This window comes from Plutella xylostella, chromosome 17, assembly GCF_932276165.1.
Source record: "Plutella xylostella chromosome 17, ilPluXylo3.1, whole genome shotgun sequence".
NCBI lineage: Eukaryota > Metazoa > Arthropoda > Insecta > Lepidoptera > Plutellidae > Plutella > Plutella xylostella.
The window spans coordinates 11,600,751-11,627,579 of record NC_063997.1 but is presented as its reverse complement, the minus strand read 5'-3'; the positions used below and the strand labels follow the sequence as shown (position 1 = coordinate 11,627,579).

General features: G+C 43.3%; 1 protein-coding gene across 1 annotated transcript in view; it reads left to right on the top strand.

Annotated features, from left to right (window-relative positions):
* Nucleotides 1-11,340: 11,340 nt before the first annotated feature.
* The window catches only part of LOC105387727 (tuberin), a 39,876-nt gene continuing 24,387 nt past the window's right edge, over nucleotides 11,341-26,829 (top strand). The window contains exons 1-15 of the mRNA XM_048626933.1: nucleotides 11,341-11,593; nucleotides 11,683-11,819; nucleotides 12,053-12,310; nucleotides 12,484-12,620; nucleotides 13,034-13,208; nucleotides 13,545-13,778; nucleotides 14,149-14,290; nucleotides 14,782-14,927; nucleotides 15,248-15,342; nucleotides 15,803-15,880; nucleotides 16,200-16,368; nucleotides 16,937-17,041; nucleotides 17,436-17,561; nucleotides 17,908-18,045; nucleotides 20,676-20,849. Of these exons, the coding sequence (XP_048482890.1) occupies nucleotides 11,527-11,593; nucleotides 11,683-11,819; nucleotides 12,053-12,310; nucleotides 12,484-12,620; nucleotides 13,034-13,208; nucleotides 13,545-13,778; nucleotides 14,149-14,290; nucleotides 14,782-14,927; nucleotides 15,248-15,342; nucleotides 15,803-15,880; nucleotides 16,200-16,368; nucleotides 16,937-17,041; nucleotides 17,436-17,561; nucleotides 17,908-18,045; nucleotides 20,676-20,849 (2,181 nt within the window). The 5' untranslated portion in view covers nucleotides 11,341-11,526. The remainder of the gene's footprint in view (nucleotides 11,594-11,682; nucleotides 11,820-12,052; nucleotides 12,311-12,483; nucleotides 12,621-13,033; nucleotides 13,209-13,544; nucleotides 13,779-14,148; nucleotides 14,291-14,781; nucleotides 14,928-15,247; nucleotides 15,343-15,802; nucleotides 15,881-16,199; nucleotides 16,369-16,936; nucleotides 17,042-17,435; nucleotides 17,562-17,907; nucleotides 18,046-20,675; nucleotides 20,850-26,829) is intronic.

Here is a 26,829-nt window from a genome sequence, read left to right as displayed (position 1 = left end):
GTATTGTTTCGGTGGGGAGGTATGTGATATTTTTGGCACACGAGAATTCTGTAATTAAACTTTCCGTTAAGTTTCCGTTAGATATAAGTACTTACAGTGCCACAAACTTATCTGTTCCGGTGAGAGCGAACTAAGTTGATCCATATCTCATAACTTACTAATGAATTATACATTGATATAGATTAGAAGGGTTTATTAACACCGCAAAAGCGAATTAACAATACGAGCAAACTTGAAATCTTATAGAATTAAGAAATATTGAACATTTATGTGAGCTGTCACCGAAACAGATAAGTTTGTGGCACTATATGTCCTTCAAACGTCATGGGAATAATTTAAGACAGCTTAGACAATAACATGGTAAGTACTATCTTGTTTACATTCAGGACTAGCTGATACCCTAATCCAAATTTACAACCTCTAAACAAACATATATATTATAATTTGAAGTTTACGAAAGCATTTAGTATAACAATCTGCCTCCAGGGTCTCCGCACTGGGCGGCGGCGGCGGCGGCGGCGGCGGGCGAGCCGCTCGGCAAACACTCTCTGCTGGCACTGCGTACCTAATGTTGTTGTCTGTTTGTCACTGTGTGCATATGTACACTTATATGGTAAAAAAACTCAAACTTATCCTTCGCTAATGTGTTGACTATTCAGCTCTTTGTAGGAGGTTCGATTATTTGCGCATCGTTATCTGTTCAAATTTATTATTACGTAGCGTCTATTCATAAAAACACGCCTACTCCATTAAATCCAAACATAAATTAATGTTTATGTTGAATATTCAAATATAAAGTCGTGTTTTCCTGCTCGTGGAAATTACCATTTTCATGTTTTTGATAATACAATAGGTGTGTTCATTATTATGTAGATGATAATTTACCTACATAACTTACCATCATCATCCTCCCACTTACATCGTCCAGAGGACGTAGCTTAGGTCCAAAGGTTAGAAAGAACACACGCACACAACACACGTGTGACCTATGCTTTCATAAACTAACCACTTTTTTATACAAAGCAGATAGATACTATTTTACTGATACCTACTATTTTATATAAGGCAGATGGTCGAACAGGTTGATGAGCGTCCCCGTTTAATGAAACAATCATTTTATGTGAGGTGCTAAGTCATTTTAGTTAAATCTTTTTTTACAATTTACAATAACAAACAATAGGTCTCGTGGATACAGGTCACCCCGCGGCCGCCGCCGCCGCCCGGCCGGCCTGGCTCTGATTACTCTGGTTTTAATTAGTGCTTACTTAGCGCCGACTTGGCCAACTTTCTTAAATACTTGCCAACTGCGCCGCTTATTATAAGCCTTATTTATATTTCACTTGCTTTGTTGCGGTTCCTGCTCATGATGACCTATTAAAATGCCTGCTCGTATTTTCCTCAAGTGATTTAAATCACAGTATTTAAAGTAGATTAGGCAAATATTGTGGTTTATGTTTTGCGCTGCAGATCATGGAAAATCAATGAAAGTTAAAGACTCACTACAATACAAACAAAATAGTGAATATAAGTATATAAATATCCACCCACAGAGGTCTCCGAGACGCTTGGCTCCGCGCGCGAGCGAACTTCAGATTGAGGAAATAGTTTCGTTGCCACATTGAGACACTGCATTGAGCTGAATGAGAGATGCTTGCGATGCAGACACAGCTGTAGAGTAGATTGTTGGCCGCGACATATAAGTACTCTACATGATTTTATTATAGATGTGAAGGGGTGGAGGCAACGCCATACCTGATATAATATCTGAAGTTGTACGTGTTGAAGAGGCCGACGGGAACGCCGCCGGCTGCTGGCGTGTGGTGGTTTGTTAATGGTGAAAACTTAAAAACATCAAAAAAGTCTGTTTTTGCTCTGATGATAGCTCAATGTGAATGTGGCTCGTTTCCCAGCAGGATATGAAGTGTGAGGCGCGGGGCGCGGGGGGGCGAAAGCGTTTAAAATTAGCATCGCACATCGTGCTGGCGCCGCGCCAGCGAGCCCGGCCGAGCCCCCACCACGCCAGCGAGCCCGGCCAGCCCCGGCCTAGCCCCGCGCCCGCGCCCGCCGCGCCTCAACGGGTGACACTCACCGTGAAGCCTCCAAGCGTGTTACGTGGCATTATTCAGCTGGGCTAGGTATTTCCCAGCCACAACATTGATCTATAGTTTATACAGGGTGTTGCAAAAAGGGAAAGCCTAAGCCGAAACCTACATGTGCAGCATGTTATATCTAAGCCCGAAAATAAAATGAGAATTTCAAAATTCGTGATTTTTTTGATTCTCCATATTAAAAAGTCACGTAACCAACAAATACGACGATTGCAACGGGAACATCCACCGAATAACAAAGTATCTTCTCCTGACTGCTGCTGATGGACTACACTGTCCCAGGACTCCCAGGTTCCACGTATTTACTGAGGTATACAGATTCTCTCTACCGCATATTTTTCAAACATTTATCCGTAAAATCTCCATGTAATAGTTCCCATAAATACTTTACAAAGAATTTCGCAAGAAGTTATTTTAGACCGGGGGTATTTCCGCTAGTCAAACATACTACCGTAGTGTTTACACAGTTAACAGGAAAGCGAGGAAGGTCTCATGATAATGCCATTCCTCTCCCGATTCCTTCCTCTGGAAAAATATGCTGCAGCACTACAGGAGGCGTCCGAGGCTGCAGACAATGTAAGAACATTACTTATGCATATTTCAACGAAGTGGGATGACTGAAATTAAAACTGTCAGTTCCGTCTAGTTTCCACGAATGAAAATTTAAAACTCGTTGGAAAAATCACATTCAGTTAACGAGAGCCGGTTGCTGTTCCCGGGAGATTGCAAATTCACGAATTATTAAAAATACGTTCTCTTCTGACTCAGAACAGAATGAACATAAAAAATCATGAGCTTTTTAGTGACATGAGAACAGGAACAGCGCAGGGACGCCGCGGTAATAGAACAAAAGGGCGGAAACAACACGAATGAGTACAAAAGTTCATTAGCGCCCCCGCGCCCCCCGCACCCCCCGCGCCCCCGCGTCCCCCAGGCAGCCCCCGCTCCGCGACGGATTTAAACTAAACATTCGCGGCTGTAATGCTGAATGCATATTGAGGTGCTTCCACACACTCCGCCAGCGAGGCACCGTGGACTCTGCTCCGCCGTGTTAGAGTCTCAACTGGCCCGGCGCGTGCGTCGCCTCCAAATTTGTGTAAGTCTGCGCGGTGCAGATTAGCCGCTGTAACTCCACTCTTTGAAATTAAAAAGAAGCGACGTGTGTGTCTGCTCGCAACTAGCTGCAGAATGCTATTTGCTGAAACTTGCATGTTCCAAAAGAGATTGAATTTAAGCGAACAGATGGAGGGTCTGCAGTATCATCTAAATAAGGAATTCAGAACTAGTTGGCTTGTAGTAAAATGTTTTACGAGGAAACGCTACAACCCCCTGCGGAGCCGGGAATATGCTCCAGTTTAAATAAATACACTATTCAGCAAGCTCTCTATTGCTTTCTTAACTACTCGGGGTTTGTTATGGAGATATCTACTTGTACCGATAAAGATTCTCGATAAAATCCACTCAAAAGGCAATATATGAAGCTATCATAATGACTGGAACTGCAAGAGGTAGTTTCTGCCGGAGCAGAGCGCTGCCTCCGTCCTCCCGCGTCCTCCCGCGTCCTCGCCGGAGCCTCGGCAACGGTTCCCTCCGCCGATAATTCCATTAAAAGTTTAAAGCACCTCTCAGCTAGAAGTGGCGGCTGAACAAAAAAATGCGCTTCCGCTCGCACAAAGAATGAAAATTGGAACTCTTTCATTTGCGTCTTTGGAACTCATTAAATTTCAAAGTGCATATCTTGCACAATGCACCCGCCTGAGCTGTGCGACGAGCTCCGTGCCTGCCGGCTGATCCCGCCACTGCAGGACTGGCCAGCGCCAACTACTATGCAGATACCTAATTATGTAACAAATTACTTAGTATTCAATTTGTTCTACACTATCAGAAAGTTTAAACTAAATTATATTCCGAGAAGGAATTAAGCTGTATATTTTAAACGAAGTTTCGGGTCCAATCCTTGATTGCTTGGTCAATTTATTTATCTGGAAGGTTGCAATAATAATCAGCGTCCCGGTCGGAATACGGTAGCGTCCCGGCCGGGGGGTGCGGCGGGGGCGCGGCGGGGGGCGGCGGGGGCGCGGCGGGGGGCGGCGGGGGCGCCGGGACATCAGTATGCGGGCCGCGCGGTCACTTTCATTCTGTAGCGGCGAGCGGCCCCGCGGCAGCGCCGGGACTCGCACTCTTCAATCAGTCAGCCATCATTACACAGCACTACTTGGAGCATCTCATTTCAATTTCATTACCGCGTGGTATGCTAGCAATTTTAAATTCGAAATACCGCAATTCTTTTCAAAATCCCCCTAAGAAGAGTTTCAGATAAGAAAAAATCCAAATCAATCGAATGACTAATCGAACTTTTATGAATGACACGTTTCTACTATTCATTTTGTGCACTTCACATTAAGTACTTATATTCACACACAGGCAGTAGGTACAAGTAGCCCCATTATAACTACCTAACTTAAGAAGCGAAACTGTTTTGAGTGTAACATTAAAGACCGGTCCTTCTCAAATTACAAATTAAAACCACCGACCTTTTTCTTTTGTTCCGGTTTGATCCAAAATATAAATAAATTTCCATGTAAATAAATACGGTTAACGTCGTTACATTCTGTAACTTAGTATTTTCCGGGAAACAGTATTGTGTTACGAAAAGAGAAAGTAAAACGTAAACTCCAAATATGATTGTTCCCCTCGCGGCGCGGCTCCGGAATGTTACAAAGCACTTTCATATTTTATTAGTTTACCAGCGGATGTACTAGCGGCTCAAAGACAATCACAGATGTAAATGGTGCGGTAGACCGAGCGTTAAATGTTTTGTTTTTCAGACGTTTTGTAGTGCCGGAGGTTTCAGCGCCGGAGCAAAAAGTGCCGACAACGAGGTTAGTAGTGGATTACCTCCGTGAATATTCATAGCCCGCGCCGGCCGCGGCGCTGCGGCGCTGCCGCCCGCGCGTGTAGCGCTGCCCCGCTGCCGCCCGCGCGTGTAGCGCTGCCCCGCTGCCGCCCGCGCGTGTAGCGCTGCCCCGCTGCCTGGAGACAGCCATAGAACACAATAGCCCGCTGCTGTCTTGCTTGAGCCCTTTGATAGTGAAGCGCCCCCGAACCAAAAGCCAAGTGTCGTATCGTAAAAGGCTGTACTTGAAGAGCTCTTAAAATAAACATGTGCCTTTTATGTTTTTGGTCAAAAAGATGAAAGAAATAAAAGAGGGAAGGGATGTTTCAGCGAAATAAAAGCCTGCGATGGAATCTTTCTTTGACATTTATTATGTTGGCGATGAAATTGTTCTTCGGGCGCTGGAGGGCGCAGCGCTGCTCGGCCGGGCTCGCTGGAAATGCTAATTTCAACACGTTAGAAGAACACTTGCGTACTCGGTTGCCAGCTAACATTTCTATGCCTAAAGGCGTTTACTTATTTACGAATATATGCATATTGCACCTCACAAAAAATTGCCTCGTCACTGTCCTACGGGTGGCGAAGTACTTAGGTATAAATACAATATAAACATATAACATACAATAGTTATATAACATATGAGTGGCTTATACATGTGTATTTTTCATCTTTCCCTCACTATACAGCATTATAACTTCACACACTTTAGACTTAAGATTCATCCAACATATTAGTATAACTCCGCACTTAGTTACGGGATTAAGGATAAACCGCAGCGAAGTTCCGCGACGGCTCTTTCTGAGAAACTTGCCGCCTCCGCCCCAGAGACACCCGACATGACGACATGACGACACACGGCGCCGGTGCGAGCAAGATGAGTCTGCATAATTACTGACTAGTGAGTAGCGCAGACCGGGGACGGCGCCGCCGGGGCCCGGGGCGGGGGCCGGGGCGGGGGCGCCGGACACAAAGAGACCACGGTGAAGTTAATCCGAATAGAGCACTTAAATACGCTTTCTGCAGATCAGCTGCTTAAGGCGGCTTTTGTCACGAGTAATGGAATAATGGAAATAAAGTGTTGAAGGAATCCGAGGGGCAAATAAACCGAGTCATTTCTGCGGATTTCAAAAGTTTCGTCTCGCGACGCAACTTCACTCGATGGTTTTTTGCAAGAAAAATTCAATTTGACTAAGTAGCGCTTAAGCACTTTTTGCATTATGGGCTTACAATTTACTTTTATTCTTTACGACCTTAAATAACGTTTTAAGGCTCTTGAGCGGATTTTCCCGCTGATCCCCCGATGAACAATATTCAGCGGATAATCGACTTTATATCGGCACTCCGCTGCGGGACATGCTCTTAACTACTTTACCTCGATTATGGGAAGAGTCTATTTTCTATAGGGAGGTCCTCTTTTGTGAAATATAACGGATTATTAGGTACAAACTTATTTACAAAAGGGTACGTAGTCTTAGATATATCTATAATATTGTTAAAAATATAGGTAGATATGCACACTAAGTAAAATAACTAAAGATGTAGGTATATTATTTACTAAGTAGACCACTATAGTCACATCTTCGACTAGTGTAAGTTTGACTAGCATTGAGCTATTATTAGTATATGTACGTTAGTACATACATATACTTAACCATAACCTGCTGATAAAGTGTCGAAAATATCACAAAGTAACATTGAGTAAAACTTTAAAGTACTATAAATTATAGAAAAATATTCGTTAAATATTGCTTACATACATCTAGATACCTATGAAGATACCGAAAGGTTGTCTTTGATAATTTTGTTACCCACCAACCTACCTACGCATTATTTGTTACCCTCATCAATAGAATATAGGTACATATTGGGTAAAATTATGGTAGACCTACAAACGTGACTATCGCATGTAATCCGATTGCCCATCCTGCCGGCTTCCACCGAAGGGTCACTCTATACATATAGCTTAGGAAAACTAAGTTACGGAGCTCTTTTACCCTCAGCACGACTCACAAATAAACGCATGACGATGCATACGATTGCGTAACAGCACTCTTTTAGGCTAGCTAGAGTAACCCTTGAGATTCACAAGCAGTGCCGCGCGAGCTCATTGGCATTCATCGTGAGGAGGGAATTAAAACTTGCACAATGCGGCCGTGAGCAGCCCGCGCCGCCGCCCCGCTGCCGCCCCGCCGCCCCGCCGCCGCCGCCCCGCTGTCGCTATCAGCCGCCGCCAGCGACGCGCCGCCGCCGTCGCCGTCACCTCTCAGCTGAAGCTTCCTCTAAAAAGGTTTTAATTCCACCGGGATTTCTTCCGTTCAAGAGAATCCTTTTTGTCAAAAACGTTTTCGAATCTTTATTAATTCCAATGTATAGGGTAAATAAATCAAAATAACTCATTGATAAGGTACCTAATAATAATTATGTGTATTTATTTATATTTAATTAACTAGGAATGTATTTATTTAATTCCGTCAAAATACAAGTATATCGTAACTAGACAATGAAGCAATAAGGATAGAGTAGCTGGCTGATGATAAATGATAAGTAGAGACATAAGAAAGCAATGCTTTCAAAGCATAGAACAATGTACAAAGTACCTCGATCTCTGGTTGTCCACCATCCCCGCACCCCGCCTCATCCCGCGCATTATAAGTGGGCTACCCTCATCATGGATAAGAATGCCTTACTGATCACTTCGCGACCTCTGCTTTGTTTCATATTTGTATCAACGATGGAGATAATAACTCTACCCCGCTGCGCTGTAGTAAAGTCACAGAATAATAACTAGTACCAGGTAAAGTCCACAAGAAATATTATATTTTATTCAACTCCGACAAACGAGCTCATCTTGAAAATAAATGTTGCATTTGTACCAACTAACATTGTTATACCTAGGTTGAACCTAGATTTCGTGGTAACATCATCATGAGCCAATAAAGATTATTAACGTTTCTGCCTCTGTTTTTATTCTTTGGCCTTCCTAAAGCATCAACATTACGTAAAAGGAAATACCACCTTGAATAAGCAAAATACCTTCCCAAAAGCAAAAGTAAGCAATTCGTTTAACGAGCGTCTGTTTTGCAGAAAGATGAATGTGTGAGATAACTGAGGCGGCGCCGGCATGTGGAGTAATGAACAGACGTCGCCGTGTCACACGTGTGCCCCCGTGCCCCCGTGCCCCCCGTGTCCCCTCGTGCCCCGTGTCTCGTCACATGTATGTGCCTCACCTACCTATTTACTTTAAGATAAATGTGCTGGCGCCTTGAAGCGACGCGAACATTACTTATAAGAACTCTCAATTCCGCCTCTTTACTGCTTTGCCTTTTCATAAAAACATCAAAGCATAACGTATGGCGCCATCACACAAAACGGTCAGATCTGGCCATTCACCTTTATAATGTTGGTAGTATGCATAAAATCAACATCGTCTTATCGTGTCAGTGACTAACACAGGAGCTCCACTTAGATTAGCCGCCGTGGTGAAAAGATTCTCCGATTGAAAGAGCGTCAGTCGCTGACCGTCACACGAGGAGGAAAAAATATGGCTGTGATCAAAATGAACATTTGCCATGAACCAAACCAGCAGCAACCAGCTATAGGGCTAACAATGTCTCGGAACTGAGCGAGTAGCTCTGCGGAGCCCGCTTGAAACTTCGAGGAAGGTAGGAACAGGTTTATTACTTATTCCTAATCCGCGCTAAGACATTAGGCGGGTTATTGAATTAGCCGGTTACAGATGTGCCGACGATCGTTCACCTGTTGAATACTAATAGCTCCGCGCAGCTCGAGGCGGCGCCACGGAGCGCTGGCTCTGGCGACTTGTACAACTAACAATGGATCATGCTTCATTTGCTCTAGTAACCATAGTTCTTGCGTTTAACTATTCATCATCTTCATTATTGTAATTAAATTTTTCATGATAACATAAAAATACCTAAGTACCTACTTAAGTATAATAATATGAGCATGACTCATACAACAATGCAGAAGGAAACCATTTAAAAACTTCCTGGGCCAACAGGTTCACAAGTGTAGCTGGTTATTAGTCTGTAAATCCCCCATTAGAGTAACAGATGTATAGTTTATTTGTGCACGGGGCGGCGGCGGCGGCGGCGGGCGCAGGTGGAGGCAAATTGGGCGACCCTCGTCAAGAGCCAGATTAAATGCCTCGCTATTATACGTCGGGGACCGGCGGGCCCGCGCCGGACCGCCGCCTGCTGCCTGAGGACGGTAACTAAATAACTACATACTCGCCTACATAACATATTCTGGGGTTATTGGTACAGGTGCTTCTTTGTACCTAGGTACACTAACCAACGCTAATGCTATTGTAGCAAAAAATGGCATTGGCACATAATGTACATTATACAAGTAAAACACCAGCCATCTTAGGACTTAACTATTTAAAGTACTTATCGGGAAATGAAGTTAACTGTTAAGTCCGCTGTGCTATAAGTATTACTATTACCACCCACTTTACTTACTTTCACTTGTCTGTAACCGCTGACTGAAATTTCCAAAAATATGGCTGGAGTGCTGTAATCCTAGTTATGTTCATTAGCGCCTCGCAGCGACGCGGCGGCGGCGGCGGCGGCGGCGGCGGCGCGCTGCCCGTGCCGGCTGCTGGCTGTTGACACGCGAAACTACAATTACAACTTCCCTGTTTGTCGGCTGTAGCCTCAATGCTACAGATAATAGCCAATTTTCCTGTTCCATTCTTGTTATTAAACAGTAAACTACCTAATTCCGAATGAAACAAACTTTACCTGCGCCTGCCGTGCCTAATACCTTCCTCATTAACTCGATCCAGCGCTATTTAGAAGCAGTTTGCAATGTTTGATTATTATTGAAAACATCAATTTTTCAACACGTTATGTGCTGAAACTTTTATGCTATTTACGTTCCATGTTATTTTATTGGGTACAAAAACTTTTCCGAATGCTACAATATGTTTATTTAAATAACATTTTACAGACGCGACAACGCCCGCCGGCGAGTCGGGAAGCGGTCTATAGTTTAAAAGTTTGTGCAGTTTCGCGAAATCAGCAGCGCGCCGCCGCTCCGCCGCTCGGCAACACAAACAAAAATACTGCACAGCTGCAGCGTCGGCTTAATGTTTTGTTATATTTTTTGGTTGCATTTTCACCTTTATTGACAGTAGAGAAAACATTTCTGTTGTTGCTACAGCTACAGTGATTCAAGAAGCCTGTCATCAGCAGAGCATCTTGTGTGAAGGAGTCATTAAGGTCCCGGCGTGGTGGCGGCTGCGTCAGCGCGGTCCGCCCGCCCCGGCCGCCCGCCCGCCCCGAGCTCGCTGCAGCTACATCGGCAGTTCCGGCTGAATGAATGCACCCGAGTGAGCCAGTCACAGGCATAATGGCTCCTCGGCAGAGACCAACAATCACCAGAGATTCCGCTCAATTCGGTTCAATTCAGGTAGCTACGACGTTCGTTTCGGTGTGCTTATGAAGCTTAGCTACAACGTTATAAAATCATTTATAAGTATTTATCAGATATAATTATTGTATGTAGGTAGTATAAGTAGGTAAGTACCTACATTTTGTATTAGGTATATTATAGGAAGTAGAAAAAAAAGTAGTCCCACGGTGCTGGTGGTGGCGTCTAGGATGTGGTTCCTTCCTCATTTGAGAGGTCGTTATACTTAGTTCGAATCCTATCTATTACAATGGTATCTTGTGATCTGTGCATGCTGGGTGACATTGTCTAAGCTACATACAATAGGTATATTAGGAGAATAATTGCCAGTAATGTCTTCATTATAGTCAATGACCACTGCATTTTTAACCCCCAACAGAAAAAGTGGGGTGTTATAAGTTGAACGTCTCTGTGTATCTGTATCTGTCTGTGGTAAAGTAGCTTCCTATAATACAGACACACAGGCACTTAGAGTAATACACGATACACGTTCAACTAAATTAGTTATTACACCCTTCATTTTCTGTCGCGGGTAAAAATTGTCCTATCAACCTACTAACGCCATCTATGATTTAGCTGTGGAAATAAAAATAAAACAATATTTTTTGCTCTGGCAACATTCATAAGTTTATTTTACGAACAATCGGAAACTTTATAATATTTTTTTTCTTTTCAATGAAACAATAAATAATATACTTAATTAATATAATTAAGGTGTTATCAACTTAATTAATACCTAATTATATCTTAAGCACACTTTTATTTAAATATCAAATAACAATGTTGAAATAGGTACCTGCCTAGGTTTTAGCTAAAAGGCTAGTACCTACGAGTATTTAGAATAGGTGCCAGTCGCTGTCAGCTGGTTCAATGACAAATGTCAACAGCTGTCGCTGTCAGAATTGGATTGTCTGTGTGTGATGGTGGATGGAATAGCAAAGCAAAAGCAAAGAACCAGCGGTTTATAGTTATTTTCCTCTAATAAATATGTATCTTTATTTTCATTTTCATATTAACAGGTAATAATTGCAAAGACCTGGACACGGGAGTTTTGATATCAATAAAAGGCTGCGTTTACGGCAAGAGATGGGGTCGAGGAACGATAGAACCTTCCAAGACAAGCTGAAGAACTACTTCAAGAAGGGTTCAGCAGGTGAGTGTCGCGCGGGCGGTGCGTGCTGGCTACAGCAGTGGATGGACGGTGCCCTGGCGGGTGTGTGACGGTGTGTGTGTGTGTTGCAGCGCCGCTGCCGCCGCGCCAGGAGATGCAGGTGTCGGCGGAGCTGGAGCGCGCTCTGGCCCGTGACGCGCCGCCGCCGCGCCGCCTCAAGCTGCTCCGGGAGACCGCCGAGAAGCTGCGTGAGACTACACTCGAAATGGTACACTTTCACACCTACCTTCATTTATTTTTTATACAAATTTCAGCATGAGACCATCTTAAATAGTAGACTTTGTTTTAATAATAATAATATTATATTGCTGACCTTCATGATTCAGAGTTAGTGCATTAGTTATGATAGGTTTTTTGCCAACACACCCAACTGTAATAAAGGAAAACACAATCAAGTGAATACCTCAACCTCAACCACCACACATGACTATTTGACTCCAGGGTGGCGTGGAAAAGCTGTGGCGCGCGACGCGGGACCTGCTGGACGACCCATCAGCAGAGCTGAGGCATGCGGAGCTGCAGTTCTTGTGCGCCATCGCCGAGGGCAGCGGCTCCGAGCTGCTGGTCATGCGCAGCATCCTGTTCCGCTTCCTGTGCGAGACCCTCCCCGACCACCCACCTGAGGACTCCGCGCTCAGGTTCAAGCTGCTGCACACACTCACCAACAGCGGCAAGGATATCAAGTGCTTTGAGGAGCAGGTTTGTAGCCAGTTTATACAACTTAATATAGATCAAACAACAAATACCATGTTGACAAAACTACAAAATATGTTTTTTTACTAGAATACTGAATAATTCCATGCTATTAGATATTTTATTTTGAAAAATTCATTTAGGATCATGTTGTAATGTACTTTTTGGTGTTCTTCCAGATGGGTCCGTTTGTGCTGGAGTGGATGCCCATGATCCAGTCCCCGAGCTTCATTGTGGAGTTCCTGCAGCTCGTCACCAACGTTGTCAAGTTCAATGCCACATACCTGGACGAGGAGGTTGTTCACGGGATTGTCAAGTAAGTTATTATGGATTTGATCTGGAAAAAAATCTGTATTAAAATGCATAAAAACATGTCAATGTTATTTGAAAGTCCTTTAAAAACCAATAACCTGACTAATTAAATCATGAACCAACTAATCCTAGAACATATACCCACTCGCCAACATAATATATTTGCCTTTCCCCTGATATGAGCAGCAATGGGAGAAATGAAATATTCTAGCATTGTGTTTTAAACTCTATTAAACTCCTTTCAGAAACTCAATTCAGGAAATGCACTACATCATCAACATATCAATAAAGTCTAATTTATTTATGTAAAAAATACTCGTAACTGTGACTCGTGTTATGGTTGTGGCGTTTTTGGAGATATAAGTATAACATTAATTTATAAAACACATCATACAACATGACACGCTACTCCCTCAGCTGGGCGTGCTGGGTGTGCTGCTGGCGGGGCGAGGCGGGCGCGGGGCGCGGCGCGCTGGCGCTGCTGGAGGCGGTGGTGAGCTACTCGCTGCTGCCGCGCGCCGCGCTGCCCGCCTTCGTGCGCGCGCTGGCCCGCACCGTCAACCTCGAGCACTACTGCCAGCAGAGCTGGAAGGTACCAACAACAGTTATTAGATTGTTTTTTTTTCTTCATAATAGTTATGATCATCAAACCTTTATTTACCCTTTCAACTGATGTGTGAAGTAGTGAGAACTAAGACTGTTGAAGGTACCATATTCATTCATTTAAATTGCAATAATGTAGTGTGTGACAATGGGCTGTATGACAGCTTGTCGATAAATTAAGTTCATTTAGGATAAGTTAATTTGGTAATTAATTACACACTGCTCCTACAAATTGGCAGAAGTCGTTGACTCCAAGATACATATCTGAGGATCTTTCATCTGGTACATTGCAAAAAAATACATAAATATTTTCATTTTATCCCAGGTGATGCGCTACGTGCTGGGCGCGGACCTGGGCTACGCGTCCATCCAGGAGATGGTGGAGATCCTGCACGCGGCGGGGGGCGCGGGGGACGAGGCGGGGGCGGCGGGGGACGACGCGGGGGACGCGGGGCTGCTGCGCGGCTGCGTGTTCTACATCAACATGGCGCTGTGGGGCGCGCGGCGAGTGCCCACGCTGCACGTGTCGTATCTGGCCGTGCTACCCGCTTTCGCACAGGTGAGGATTAACATGTTTATACTAGGAACGAAATAACATTATCAATAGAATCTTTTTAGGGGCGGTGACAGACATGAATATTTGCTCGAAGTGAATATTCACTCATTTCGCTCTTCAGTCATATCCAATATTTCACATGTTGCTGTGTTTTTCAATTTATCTCGGATGCAAGATTTCTGAAGATAACGATAACGCCCTTCTTGCCTCGTGAATTCTAGAAGGCCCTACTATCGTTTTATTTATTTATTGACCTCTCACATCCCGGGAAAAATCTATTGTCACAATAGATTTTTTCTTCCCGATTTCTCCGAATTTGACAAGTTAAATTTGGAACCCTATTACTATCATTACCATGATTCATTCCATGCAGGCGCTGAGCAGTAACCAGCCGGTGGTGACGTACGAGGTGGTGCTGGCGGTGGAGAGCCTGGCGCGGCGCGCGGCGCTCGAGCTGCACGAGCCCGCCTGGGACGCGTTACTGCAGATACTGTCCATCATCATACAGCAGAACCGTGAGTGTGGCGGCGAGCAGCCAGTATGGATTTGACACTGGTTTTACAGATAAATGATGCCGGTTTATTGTCGGTTGTTGTAAGCCAGCTGATGTTTGAAACTTTGTAGCTCTAAAAAGGACCACATTATTACAAGGTTACAAGTCTGTTCTCGATCACAGATTACTAAACCATGCTCATTGAAGTACAAAAAAAGACTGAAGGAATCTCGCTAAGTAAAAAATGAGGCACAGCAATGGCTGCGACATGAGAGTGTGTGGGTGCGTAGGTTAGACGTGATTGACGCGCGGCGGCAAACTGACTTACTTTCAGTGCGAATGTGTGTGTGTCGGGCTCGTCGTAACAATGATATTGACTTACTTTGGGTGCCTCAGTTATTTGTTACCGAGCTTCCTTTCGTCTTAAATAAATAAATAATCTACTTCGATGGCTATAGACTACAGACTTTACTTTTAACCAACTGTGACTCATGAGTACCTCCCTTATTGCAGGTTCCTGGTCGCCGCCCAACGAGCTGATCCACACGCACCTGCAGTCGCTGCTGACGACGCTGGAGACGCTCAGCGACCAGGGCCAGTACGCGGGGTCGCCGGCCGCGCTGCTCGAGGTCATCGACCTGGCGGGGCACGACCGACCCGTGAGCACTCATCCGTAGCATATAATAGCCGTAGCATGAGCAAACGCTGCATGCTAAAATGTGCTTAAAGAAACGCTGAAGCCGAATGGCAAAAATTGAACAACGAGCATGATCTTCATCACGATCGACCCCATGAGACACCAAGATTTGGAGCGAGTGACAACGCCCTGCCTACAGCAAGGCAACTTCAAACATGTGGCCAAGTGCTGGAACAAGCTTGCACCACCGCAGTCAATATATAGTGATCGTCTCAGAACTAATGTAACCTTTGCTAATGTCCCACCACGTCGGAGTGACCACTGACCCCCCTCCCCCCGCAGGAGGCGTCGTCGATGCGTCTGATCTCGCACACGCTGGGCGCGCTGCAGCCGGGCGTGGGCTGCTGGCGCGCCGCCGCCGCCAAGCTGCTGCACAAGTATGATGAAGCTATTGTTGTTTTTATCATTCATTTATATCTGAATGCCTAGATATTATCATTTGGATACCTTTTTCATCAATATGACTCCTTCAGTTTTTTTAAGAAAAAATATAAGTCAGAATTAGTTACTAATATTTGCCTTGTTATTTTTGTTTTTCCCCACGAAATTTTAACGTTATGATAATATTATTTGATAATGCCGTGATAGCCTATAATGGTTTTCACAACGAAATTTCTATTATTTAAAATTTTCTGTTAAGCTTGTCTGTTGTGTTAGCTGCTGGTGATCCTTATTTGAAATAAATAAATAAATTATGAATCCAATCTTGCCAAACAAAATCCTATTTTCTCCTTCATTATTTATTCATTTATCAATTAGTTATCAGTTCAAATTTAACTGCTTTTGCATTAAAACTTACGGAATATAAGTTTGTGTAATAGCACCATAACATTGCAGATACAGCGGTCGCGCGGCGCGCCCCGCCGTGCGCGCGCACGCGCTGCAGCACCTGCACGACCTGGTGAAGAGGACCAGGTCAGTGCACACTTCAAGTAGCTTATAAGTTGATCGTAACAAGAAACCTTTTTTTAACAGTTTGCCTTGTTGGTGCGGATACAATTAGTAAAATACCGAGCAATGCATTGTCGTCGCGCTATGCTGTTATTAATGTATTTCATTTATTTACGTTTAATAACTGTATACTTGTTTCTTTAGCGGGGTTAGCATTGACAATACAATTTGCAGAAGTCGTTATCTATAAGTTAATGCATATTACATGAAAGCTAACTCTGACCACACAGAAATCACTTGTTCTATTGGCACTGTAAATTTTTATAAACTCTCCTTCCCGCAGACACATCTGCTCGGAGGAGGTGGTGGAGCAGGTGTGCGTGCCGGTGCTGGTGGCGTGCGCGGGGGACGCGGAGGGGGCGGTGCGGGGGGCGGCGGCGCGCGGGGCCACCGAGCTGGCGCTGGCCTGCGCGGGGGACGCGGCCAGCGACCTCATCGCGCTGCTGGAGAAGGTATACAAGGTTTTACAAAGTATTCTCCGATTGGAAAAGAGTTTTTTGTCTTGACACTGCCAGATTGGTGAATATATCACAGCAAATTATTGTCGCCTGCTGGAAATAGGCCAAGTTTCTATTCAGATGAAGCTGAACCAGCTACTATTCAAAAGAAGCCGTTTGCGAGATGCTAGTGACATAGGTATAATATTTATCTGCTTGATGTAAACTGGTATAATACAGTGTAGCGAGCACCGGATTCGATACTATTTTCGAATCTACACGAAGGGTCACTTTTACCAAACGCTAAACGTATTTAAATTAAATTTTAAATACATTTTGTACTAACTGACAGATGTATGACAGGCTACTAAATACGTTTAGCGTTTGGTGAAATTCCACCTAACATATGGTGTAGTGACAGTTGACGATACGCAACGTTAACGGAGATTCGAAACTTGTGCTCGCGACTCAGGTCACTGATTACATAATGCAAGTCAAAAATATGACATGTGCGATTTACAAACCAACCCATTTCAACGCCATCTTGTGGCACGATGCTGAAGCTTTTGCCTGTGCATTGCAGATCCTGTTCCGTCCGTTCGAGATGTACGTGACGGAGAGCTCGGCCGCCGTCGCCGCCGACAGCGACCCGCCCGACGTGCGCCTCGCGCTCGCCGGACTCATCGAGGTAATCATAATAATATGTGGGGACATCGCACACACTCCCATCCGACCTCAAGCTTGGCTGTGCCTGTAATATGGTTATCGGACAGGTGATAAATCTATAATTACAGATACATAATAGGTATGTACCTAATAACACCCGCAGGAACAGATATCTGCTCAGGATTGAATTGAACCCGGGTAGTCAGGGTCACCGCCATTCGCCCGTTAACGTTGTAATGTCCGCTCACTAGGCGAATTCGTCCAAGTTAGTTAATCTCAGACCTGTTACTACATCTGTAAGGATTATAGTGTCCGATCCAAGTCTACAATATAAGGGTACTGTTCCATAACCCAACAGAACAGATGACCATTGACCATGCAATCAACATCTCTAACGAAACCCCATTTCCCCTTAGATATTCCAGCGCAAGCTGCTGGGCGCGCAGGGGGCGCAGGCGGCGCGCGCGCTGCACGCGCTGCTCGAGCTGCTGGAGACCTCGTACCGCGCCCCGCGCCCGCACCACCCCGCCCGGCGGCTCGAGGTACCACCTATATGCTGTTATAATAACACTAGCTGCTCCCGCAAGCTTCGCTTCACCTTAAAAAGTTTTCTCGTGGGAATTCCAGGATAAAAATAAGCCTACGTATTAATCCAGGGTGTCAGCTTACTCCATACGAAATTTCATTAAAATCGGTTCAGCCTTTTTGAGGTGAAGAAGTAACAAACATACACACACATACTCACAAACATTCGCATTTATAATATTAGTACGATGTTTGTGATGGCTGTCGATACTTGGTTACGCAGCCAGGTAGTCTATTGCGGGGACCGTTCTTTGACACTATAGCTAATTCTTTTTTTAAATGTAATCTGTTGTCTGTATCCAGGTGGTGGAGCTGGTGCTGAACCTGCGCGTGTCCCCGACGGGAGCGCTGGGCTACTGCTACAGCGGCGGCGACGAGGCGGCGCGCGCGCTGTACTCCGCCAGCGTGCTCGTGGAGGGCGCCCCACGCCCGCTGCAGCCCGTGAGTACACACACACTGGGCTACTGATTACTTTCAAAAGACGCAGCATGGCTGAGTAATATTAGGGTTAATTGGTGACCCCGACGTGATTGATCATGGGGGTAAGTGAAATGACATAATTGAAGAAAGTTAGCACCCGTCGCGTAGCTACTTTCTTTGGTGAAGGTTAAAAGGGGTAGATTTAATGATATACTTAATTATGGTTCTTAAGTAGATATATTGTCACTGATACACAAGTTAAAACTGGTTACAAAAAGGGGTTAAAAGAGGATATAAGTATGAGTACAATGGTGTGAGTTCGACGGTGGTAAATCGTGTACTGAGGTTCAATTACAATTGTTTCATCTAGTGAAGAAGTGGCTTCCGTCTTTGAAGATTTTTTTCCGTAGTATACCGATAGCTACAACTGAGAACCTTGATTCATCTTGCGCTGAAGCTGAACGTTTGCTAAGAGGGAATGCACCGCCTTGCGATCTCGACTTTCAATTTCATGGTATAAATACACAGACCATAATTACCACTTATAAAGAAATAAATTTAAAAATGACAGAAGATTTATGGGGCATGTCCGTTAAAGTTATTAGTCATGTTATTGATATCCTAGCACCCCACTTGGCTAATCTTTTTAACAGATGCATTGAGGTCGGTGTATTCCCCGATTTGATGAAACTTAGTAAACTAATACCGCTTTTTAAATCTGGTGAGAAAAATGATCCCAATAATTTTAGGCCTGTATCAGTTTTGCCAGTACTGAGTAAAATATTTGAAAAAATTATGCTGCATCAAATGCTTTCGCACTTTAGTATTCACGGCCTTCTCCATAACCAACAGTTCGGTTTCACCAAAGGTCGATCTACAACTGACGCTGGTGTCGCGTTGGTCAAACACATATTTAGTGCTTGGGAGGAACGCCTTGATGCTGTGGGTGTATTTTGCGATCTATCGAAAGCATTTGATTGTGTGGATCATGCCACTCTACTTATGAAACTTAAATATTATGGGCTAACTGGCAAAGCTCTTACATTATTGGAATCATACTTGAGCAACAGAACTCAACTAGTTGACATAAATGGAGTGCGCTCGGCTGGCTGTCCTGTCAGTATGGGTGTTCCCCAAGGCTCGATTTTAGGACCATTCTTGTTTCTTGTATATGTTAACGATTTACCGTTTTTGGTAGATAAATTATGTGAGATAGTACTGTTTGCTGATGATACTTCACTTATATTTAAGTTGAAGCGACAAGAAGTCAATTTTGACAATGCAAACAGTACTCTTTCCATAGTTGCTAATTGGTTCACTGTAAATAATTTAGCTCTTAACTCCAAGAAAACAAAATGTATTAAATTCACTTTGCCTAATGTAAGACAAGTAGAGACATATTTGACATTGAATAACGATAAGCTAGAGTTAGTAAATGAAACGGTATTCCTGGGTATTACAATTGACTCAAAGTTGCAATGAGGACCCCATATTGAGAGGATAGCCGGTAGATTGAGTTCTGCAGCTTATGCGGTTAGAACCATTAGACAGTTAACAGATGTAGATACAGCCAAACTTGTGTATTTTAGTTATTTTCATAGTGTTATGTCTTACGGAATTCTATTGTGGGGACGAGCGGCTGACATTAATCAAATCTTTGTTCTGCAAAAACGAGCAATTCGAGCCATATATGTATTAGGGTCTAGAATTTCATTAAGAGATACGTTTAAAGAAATAGGTATACTAACTGTTCCATGCCAATATATCTATGAAAATATTATGTATGTTCGTAAAAACTTAAATTCATTTAGTAAAGTAGGAGCCACTCACGGTATTGAGACCAGAAACAAAAATAAGTTGCTTTTCCCCACACTCAGACTTTCGAAAACAAACACATCATTCATGGGGAACTGTATACGTTTTTATAATAAATTATCAAATGAAGCAATAAACCTTACTGAGCAAAAATTTAAGAATTATGTTAAAGCTACATTATGTAGTAAAGCTTACTATAGTATAAATGATTATTTAAACGACAAAAACGCGTGGTCTTGTCCACCTCAGCTAAGGCTATTGAAAAAATGAAATGGATATAGGTACTTAAGTAAAATTGTAGGTACTAGATATAAGTAAAAATTGTAATAGATTATAAGGAAAAAGTTGAAAAGATGCTCGAGGAGTTTCTTTCGCCATTTCTTTCCTTCTCAATGACGGGGCCTTTGTGAAATGGTGGTAGATGACTATCGACAAATAATTGTAAAATTTTACGTCGATTAAACCATTTGAATTTGAGGCGTGAGCATAGGATGCGATACTATTTTCGAATCTACACGAAGGGTCGCTTTTACCAAAGGCTAAACGTATTTAAATCAAATTTTAAATACATTTTGTACTAACTGACAGACGTATGACAGGCTACTAAATACGTTTAGCGTTTGGTGAAATTTCACCTGATATGGAAAAAACAAATGCCACTTTTGAAACTAACAAATTTGCCTTACATTTTGACAGTGACATTTGACGATACGCAACCAATATGCAACGTAAACGGAGGTTTCGAATCCTGTGCTCGGGCAACTGACCTAGAAAGACAATTTCACTGAACTTATTTTATACAAACTAGGTACTTGATCAAACCCGTCCTCCCGCAGGGTCAGTGCAGCATCAAGTGGTCGCGCGTGATCCGCGTGATGACGTCGCTCATCACGCGGGAGCGCAGCTGGCGGGTGCTGGGCGCCGCGCTGCGGGGGCTGCGCCGCCTGCTGGCCGCCGCCGCGCCGCCCCGCGCCGAGCTGGAGCTGCTGGCCACCAGCCTCGCCGCCGCCGTGAGTGTGAGCGAGAGAGAGAGAGTGATGACGTCACAGTGTGTGCGTGAGGGAGAGAGAGATATAATGTTATGACGTCACCATGTGTGTGTGTGTGTGTGTGTGTGTTTGTGTGAGAGAGAGAGAGTGTGTGTAGACATTTGGCATCTTCTGGTATAAATCGAATCAACCTATCGTTGCTACCGATGATCCTGCAACCCCCTAGGTAGGTTGCACCGCTCTGCTAGTGCAGCAAAAATCACCTGTGAGGGCCAGGTCCACACACCAATATGATAAGATGATAGAAATGATAAAAGAAGTATATAACTTATGATAATTTGATTTATTTAAACTGATAACTATTCTATAATGATATGATGATGAGTACGTGTCGCGCGCGGTTGATGACGGACAAGAACTGACTTAATTTAGGTCGCTAAGGTAAAACTGTTAACATAGCAAAATGTACGGCTATTGGCCCGTACATACTCCCCCACCAGAGAAGGAAGAAAAATCTACTAAGTGAATGATAAAAGCAGAAAAAAATATATATTATATGATATGATGATGAATGACATGAGACATGATGATTGAACAATATTAATTTCATTATTTAAAAAAAACTTAAAGTCCACTAAAGTAATATTTAAAATTCGCACTCATTTATTTTTGCTTTCACATTGATCTATTGAACTTTTTATTACGCGGGCTCACTATAGGGACTTTGTAACCACTCTCACTACACTGAAAATTTAAATTATCACGACCGAAATTTGCTATTTCACATGCACTACACTTAACACTATAGAGAACAGCGGGCTCGGGCTTAGGGCCGCCCGTGGCCGTCGCCGCGCCCTCGGCGGAGCGCCCGCGCCGCCGCGCGCGCCTCCACAGGAACCAGCCGCCCGCCGCCGCCATCACTGCCAGCATGCTGTACACTAGCGTGTATTGATGGATGTCGTGATATGTCGCTCTGTCAGATAATAGCGGAGTTTCTTCTTTCATAGCATCTATTTTCTGCTTGATTAAATTTAGCTCTGATTCGTGATACTCTGATATAGTCATATTAGCGTTAACAGGTAAGGAAATGTTGATGATGTTGTTGATTGGTGCTATTTCTGGGATTGATAAGTCGGCCTTCATGGTCAGGTTGTTCGACCTTTGGTAATGGGATGTTATGGTTAATTCCTTAGCTCTGATAGTGCATTCTCCAGACAAAGTGAATAATCCAGCCTGACTGAGCTGTAGCGCGACAGCTTGGTCTTGGCATAATAACAACTGAGTTACAAATGGATGTTTGATTATTCTTCTCGCATAAACTGTCATCATTTGATATATGGTACGTTGGTTTGCTGATATGGCATAAAATTGTTTCTTTGTTTTGGTTTAGGCATGTATTAATATCTTCGGCAGTAATAGGTATCATAGACTCTTTCTGTAGGTTTATCGCTACGTAACTTGATATAGGTATTATTTTCATCATATTCTTGTGTGATTGTTTCGGAATGGGAAGGACTTGATATATTTCGTAAGTATTTCTTGATAGTAGAGTTATAGAAATCTCGAAGATTAAATACTCTCTTGATATTGTTGATTTTACTTTAAGAAGATGATAAAGTTTAGGTAATTGTACCTCTGATGTCGGGATGCTTAAATCTCTCGGTATTTGTGCTGATATGATGTTTAATTCTTGGCGTAATTGTTCCGGGGTCAACATATGCAAGCTCAGCTTTCCATTGTAAATATCTGTGATGGTGTCAAGTAGAACCGTCTGCACAGATTTAAGCTGATTTAATAAATTGTTGGCTATTATTGATGATATAGTGAAATCGTTTACCAGTGATGAGTAATTTATTTGTTTTCCCATGGTATTCATGTTGTTTTCGAAACTTGATAAGCGTTGATTGATAGATTTGTGCTGTTTATTTATAAAACTCTCCATTCTTTTCATAAGGTTAAATTCTGCCTCTACAACTGACGTTTGATTTTTCCATAACTTCGCTAAATGATTTTCATTTTCTCTGATAAGGCTGATGTCCCTTTCGTATTTTGAAGCGAACTTATCGTCTAATATTCCGAATAAATTGTTTGCTAGGTTTCCAACACCGTTTATCAGTCCGCGACGATGCCGTCTGTCGTACACGCTCGGCCTTTGAGTCAGTAAAACGTCATTGTAGTAGCGTATTTCCGAGAACCCGTGCTGTAATTGTGATATGATCTGTTCGCAATGTGACTGACCTCTTATCGCAGAACATGAGCTGTCCAGGTATTTTAATTGTTTATTAAGTGTTTCTAATCCAGCCCAATACGGATCTAAGTCATAATAGACAACGAGTCGCCAGTCATCCTTTATGATTTGCATGTTGGGCAATTTGTCGAAGTATAACATTTGATTAGGTGGTAATTTTGTGAAGTTGTAGGCGCATTGTGACGTGGTTAACATGCTGAAGAAAAACAATAATGATGTGGCTAATGATAAAAGGTTTATGTTTTTCTTCCTGATTGTTCTGTGTGGTCTTGTATTATTTTCTATTGATGCAGTGGGTTGTTTTAGGTCTTGATTGCTTGATGAAGATGATACGTTTTCGGAGCAGTTTGATGATTGGACAGGTAGACGAGAGAGTTTTACGATAGGTCGTTTTAACACTCCGTTCTTCGTCTTCACAGACACCACCCTCACATACCCATCCTTTCCGGGGTGTGTCTCCAGTACTCTACCTAGCGCCCACTTGCCGGGCGGTAAATTGGCATCTTGAATGATAACGATGTCCCCTTCTTTGATATTAGGTTGCGGTGAGCGCCACTTGGGACGAATTGATAATTGTGAGAGATATTCTGCTCGCCATCTCTTCCACACATCTTGATATATTTTCTGTACGAGATGCCATCTTGTGCGGAGATCGTGTTCTGTTTCGACGATTGTCAAGGTTGGACCGCTTGCTAAGATGTGAGCTGGAGTTAAATAGTCTAGCTCCTCCGGATCCTCACTGATAGCGCACAAGGGTCGCCCGTTTAAGCACGCCTCAATCTGGGTCAACAGTGTTGCATACTCTTCATAGGTTAGTTTGTGTGATCCTATTACTCTCGTTAGGTGCTTTTTCGCTTGTTTCACGGCTGCTTCCCAGATTCCTCCAGCCGAAGGCCATGATGGGGCCTGAAAATGCCATTTAATTTCCATTTCTGATAGTTCACTGATAAAATGATGATCGATTGATTTTATTGTTTCTTCATACTCTTGCTGTAAAACTCTGTTTCCTCCAATAAAGTTAGTACCGTTATCGGAATACAGATTTCGGGGGGTCCCTCGTCTCCCCGCCATTCTGCGAATTGCGGCCAGCAGTGCAGAGGTTGATAGATCTGATACTAGTTCTAGGTGTACGGCTTTTGTCACCATACAGACAAAAACTGCTATGTATCCTTTGCTGGTCTTTATTCCACGCCCTTTGTTGGCTTTTACCATGATATGTCCTGTGAAATCGAGTCCAGTGTGATAAAATGGACGGGATGCATTGATCCGGTGTTCCGGTAAATCTCCCATTAACTGATCGGCTTTGCTTGGACTGTGCTTTCTGCAGGTTACACATAGTCGCAGTTGTTTTTTGATCTCCCGGTTTCCTCCCACTATCCAGTATTTCTGTCGAAGAAACGCTGAAGTTATCTTGGGGCCTCCATGATATGTATGTTCGTGACCGTGCCTGATCAGAAGTTCCGTCAACTTGCCTTTCGTCGGTATGATAATTGGATGCTTCATTTCGGGATTGATATATGCGTTCTTGATTCTCCCACCAACTCTCATGATTCCTTCCTCATCTAGCTGAGGTCGCAGGCTAAGTATTTTGCTCTTTGATTTGATTTCCCTTTTTGCTTCTAAGCACTGAATTTCCTTTTCATATTCCTCACGTTGAACATGCTTAATGATAATGGTTTTGGCATGTCGCAATTCTGATATAGTTAAATATTTTTGATAATCTGCCCTTTTGTCTGATAGATATTTGATAAATCGTGCAAGCCACGCTGTTGCTCTTACAGCTTTTGAAAATGAGCTGTAGTGATCCAGTATCTCTGTGATTGCATTTTCTGATTTAAGAACACTGTTCACTTGTTTGATCTTTTTTAACTCCTCTTCAGTCGAGTAAAGTGTCCTTTCGGCATCTCTGTTTTGATATGTAGGTAGCCACGAGGGCCCTTGCCACCATAGACTATGGTTTTGTAGTTGCTCCGGTGTGATACCTCTGCTTGCGCAGTCAGCCGGGTTGTCCTTGGATTCCACATAGCGCCAGCAGTCCGGTGGTATAGACTCGATTGTTTGCTGCACTCTGGTTGATACAAATGACTTCCATCGCCCTGGTTCACCTTGTAGCCAGGCTAAAGTCACCATAGAATCCGTCCAGCCGAAAACTGATATTTGATAGCTTGGGAAGCAGTCCTTGACCTTGGACATGACCTTTGATAGTAAGTGTGCTCCGCATAACTCGAGACGAGGTAAAGATACTTCTTTCTCCAGTTTTTTGATAGGTACAAGTCTCGCTTTCCCGATTACTTGACTTACATATGTCTGTCCTGCTCTTCTGATTACACTATAAATGACGCAAGCGTAAGCTGTGGTTGATGAGTCACAGAAGCCGTGCAATTCTATGACGTCGCTGCCATTTGTTTGTAACCATCTCGGTAACCTGATATCGTTGATAGCGATTAATGTTTGTTGTATTTTGATCCACTCCTTTTCAATATTTTCGGGTAATTGACTATCCCATTGCAGGTCATAGGCCCAAACGCTTTGAAAAATGAGTTTGAGCTTTGTTGTCACGGGAGAAAGCCATCCTAACGGGTCGAACAGTTTTGATATTTCTGATAATAGTGATCTTTTTGTTGGTTTGGTTTTAGTTGATTTCGAATCGCATTTCAGTTCAAACGAGAATACGTCCTCCTTCGGATGCCAACGTAACCCCAGCGTCTTCATGGATTCTTCGTGTCTGAAATCAAATGCATGTTGATGGCTGTCAGTTACATGGCTTCCTTGCAGTAACTCTTGATAGTTTGATGACCACTTTCGGAGGTTGAAACCACCTAATTTTAGTAGCTCAATTAAATCTGATTGTAATTGTTTTGCGGATGATAATGAGTGGTCGCCATGGAGCACATCATCCATATATAGGGATTCTTTTACCACTTTTGCTGCTGCTGAATATTTTTGTTGATACTCTTCTTCACTCGCTAGATGACGCAGTGTCATCATAGCTAGATATGGGGCTGAACGGGTCCCATAAGTCACGGTCGTTAAAGTGTATTCTTTGATAGGTTCATCAGCTGAATCTCTCCAGACTATCTTCTGAAATCTCTGATCTTCTTCTGCGACCCATATCTGGCGGAACATCTTTTCAATATCTGCAGTAAAAGCGTATTTATACTGTCGCCACTTCAAGATAAGAGTTTGGAGGTCCTGCTGCAGATTTGGGCCCCGCTCCATGAGGTCATTGAGACTTAAGTTTGATGGCAGTCCTGGTGTGCTAGCATTGAAAACAACTCTTAACTTGCTGGTAATAGAGTCCTCTCTAGTCACATGATGATGGGGCATATGATAGTCGGGTTTCATGTTGTTATCGGCTGGTGTCATATGACCGAGCTGTTTATATTCATTCATAAATAGTTTATATTGTTCCGAGATGTTTTTATTGTTATTTAATTTTCGTTCTAATTGATGAAATTGGGCGAAAGCTTTTTGTTTTGTTGAACCCAATTTTTCTTCAAAGTTTTGCTTCATTGGCAGTCTTACTTCATATCTTCCGTCTGATCTGCGTTTTGTTGTTTCTTCGTAAAACTTGATGACATTTTGATCTGATACTGATAATGATGATGTTTCCGTGATATCCTCGATTTGCCAAAACCGTTGTATTTCGTCCATGTTATGTAATACGATGTTGCATTGATATGATCTGTAATTACCGCTTAAAATCCAACCTAAGCGCGTCTGTTGCGCAATAGGAAGGTTGTCATCAATTTT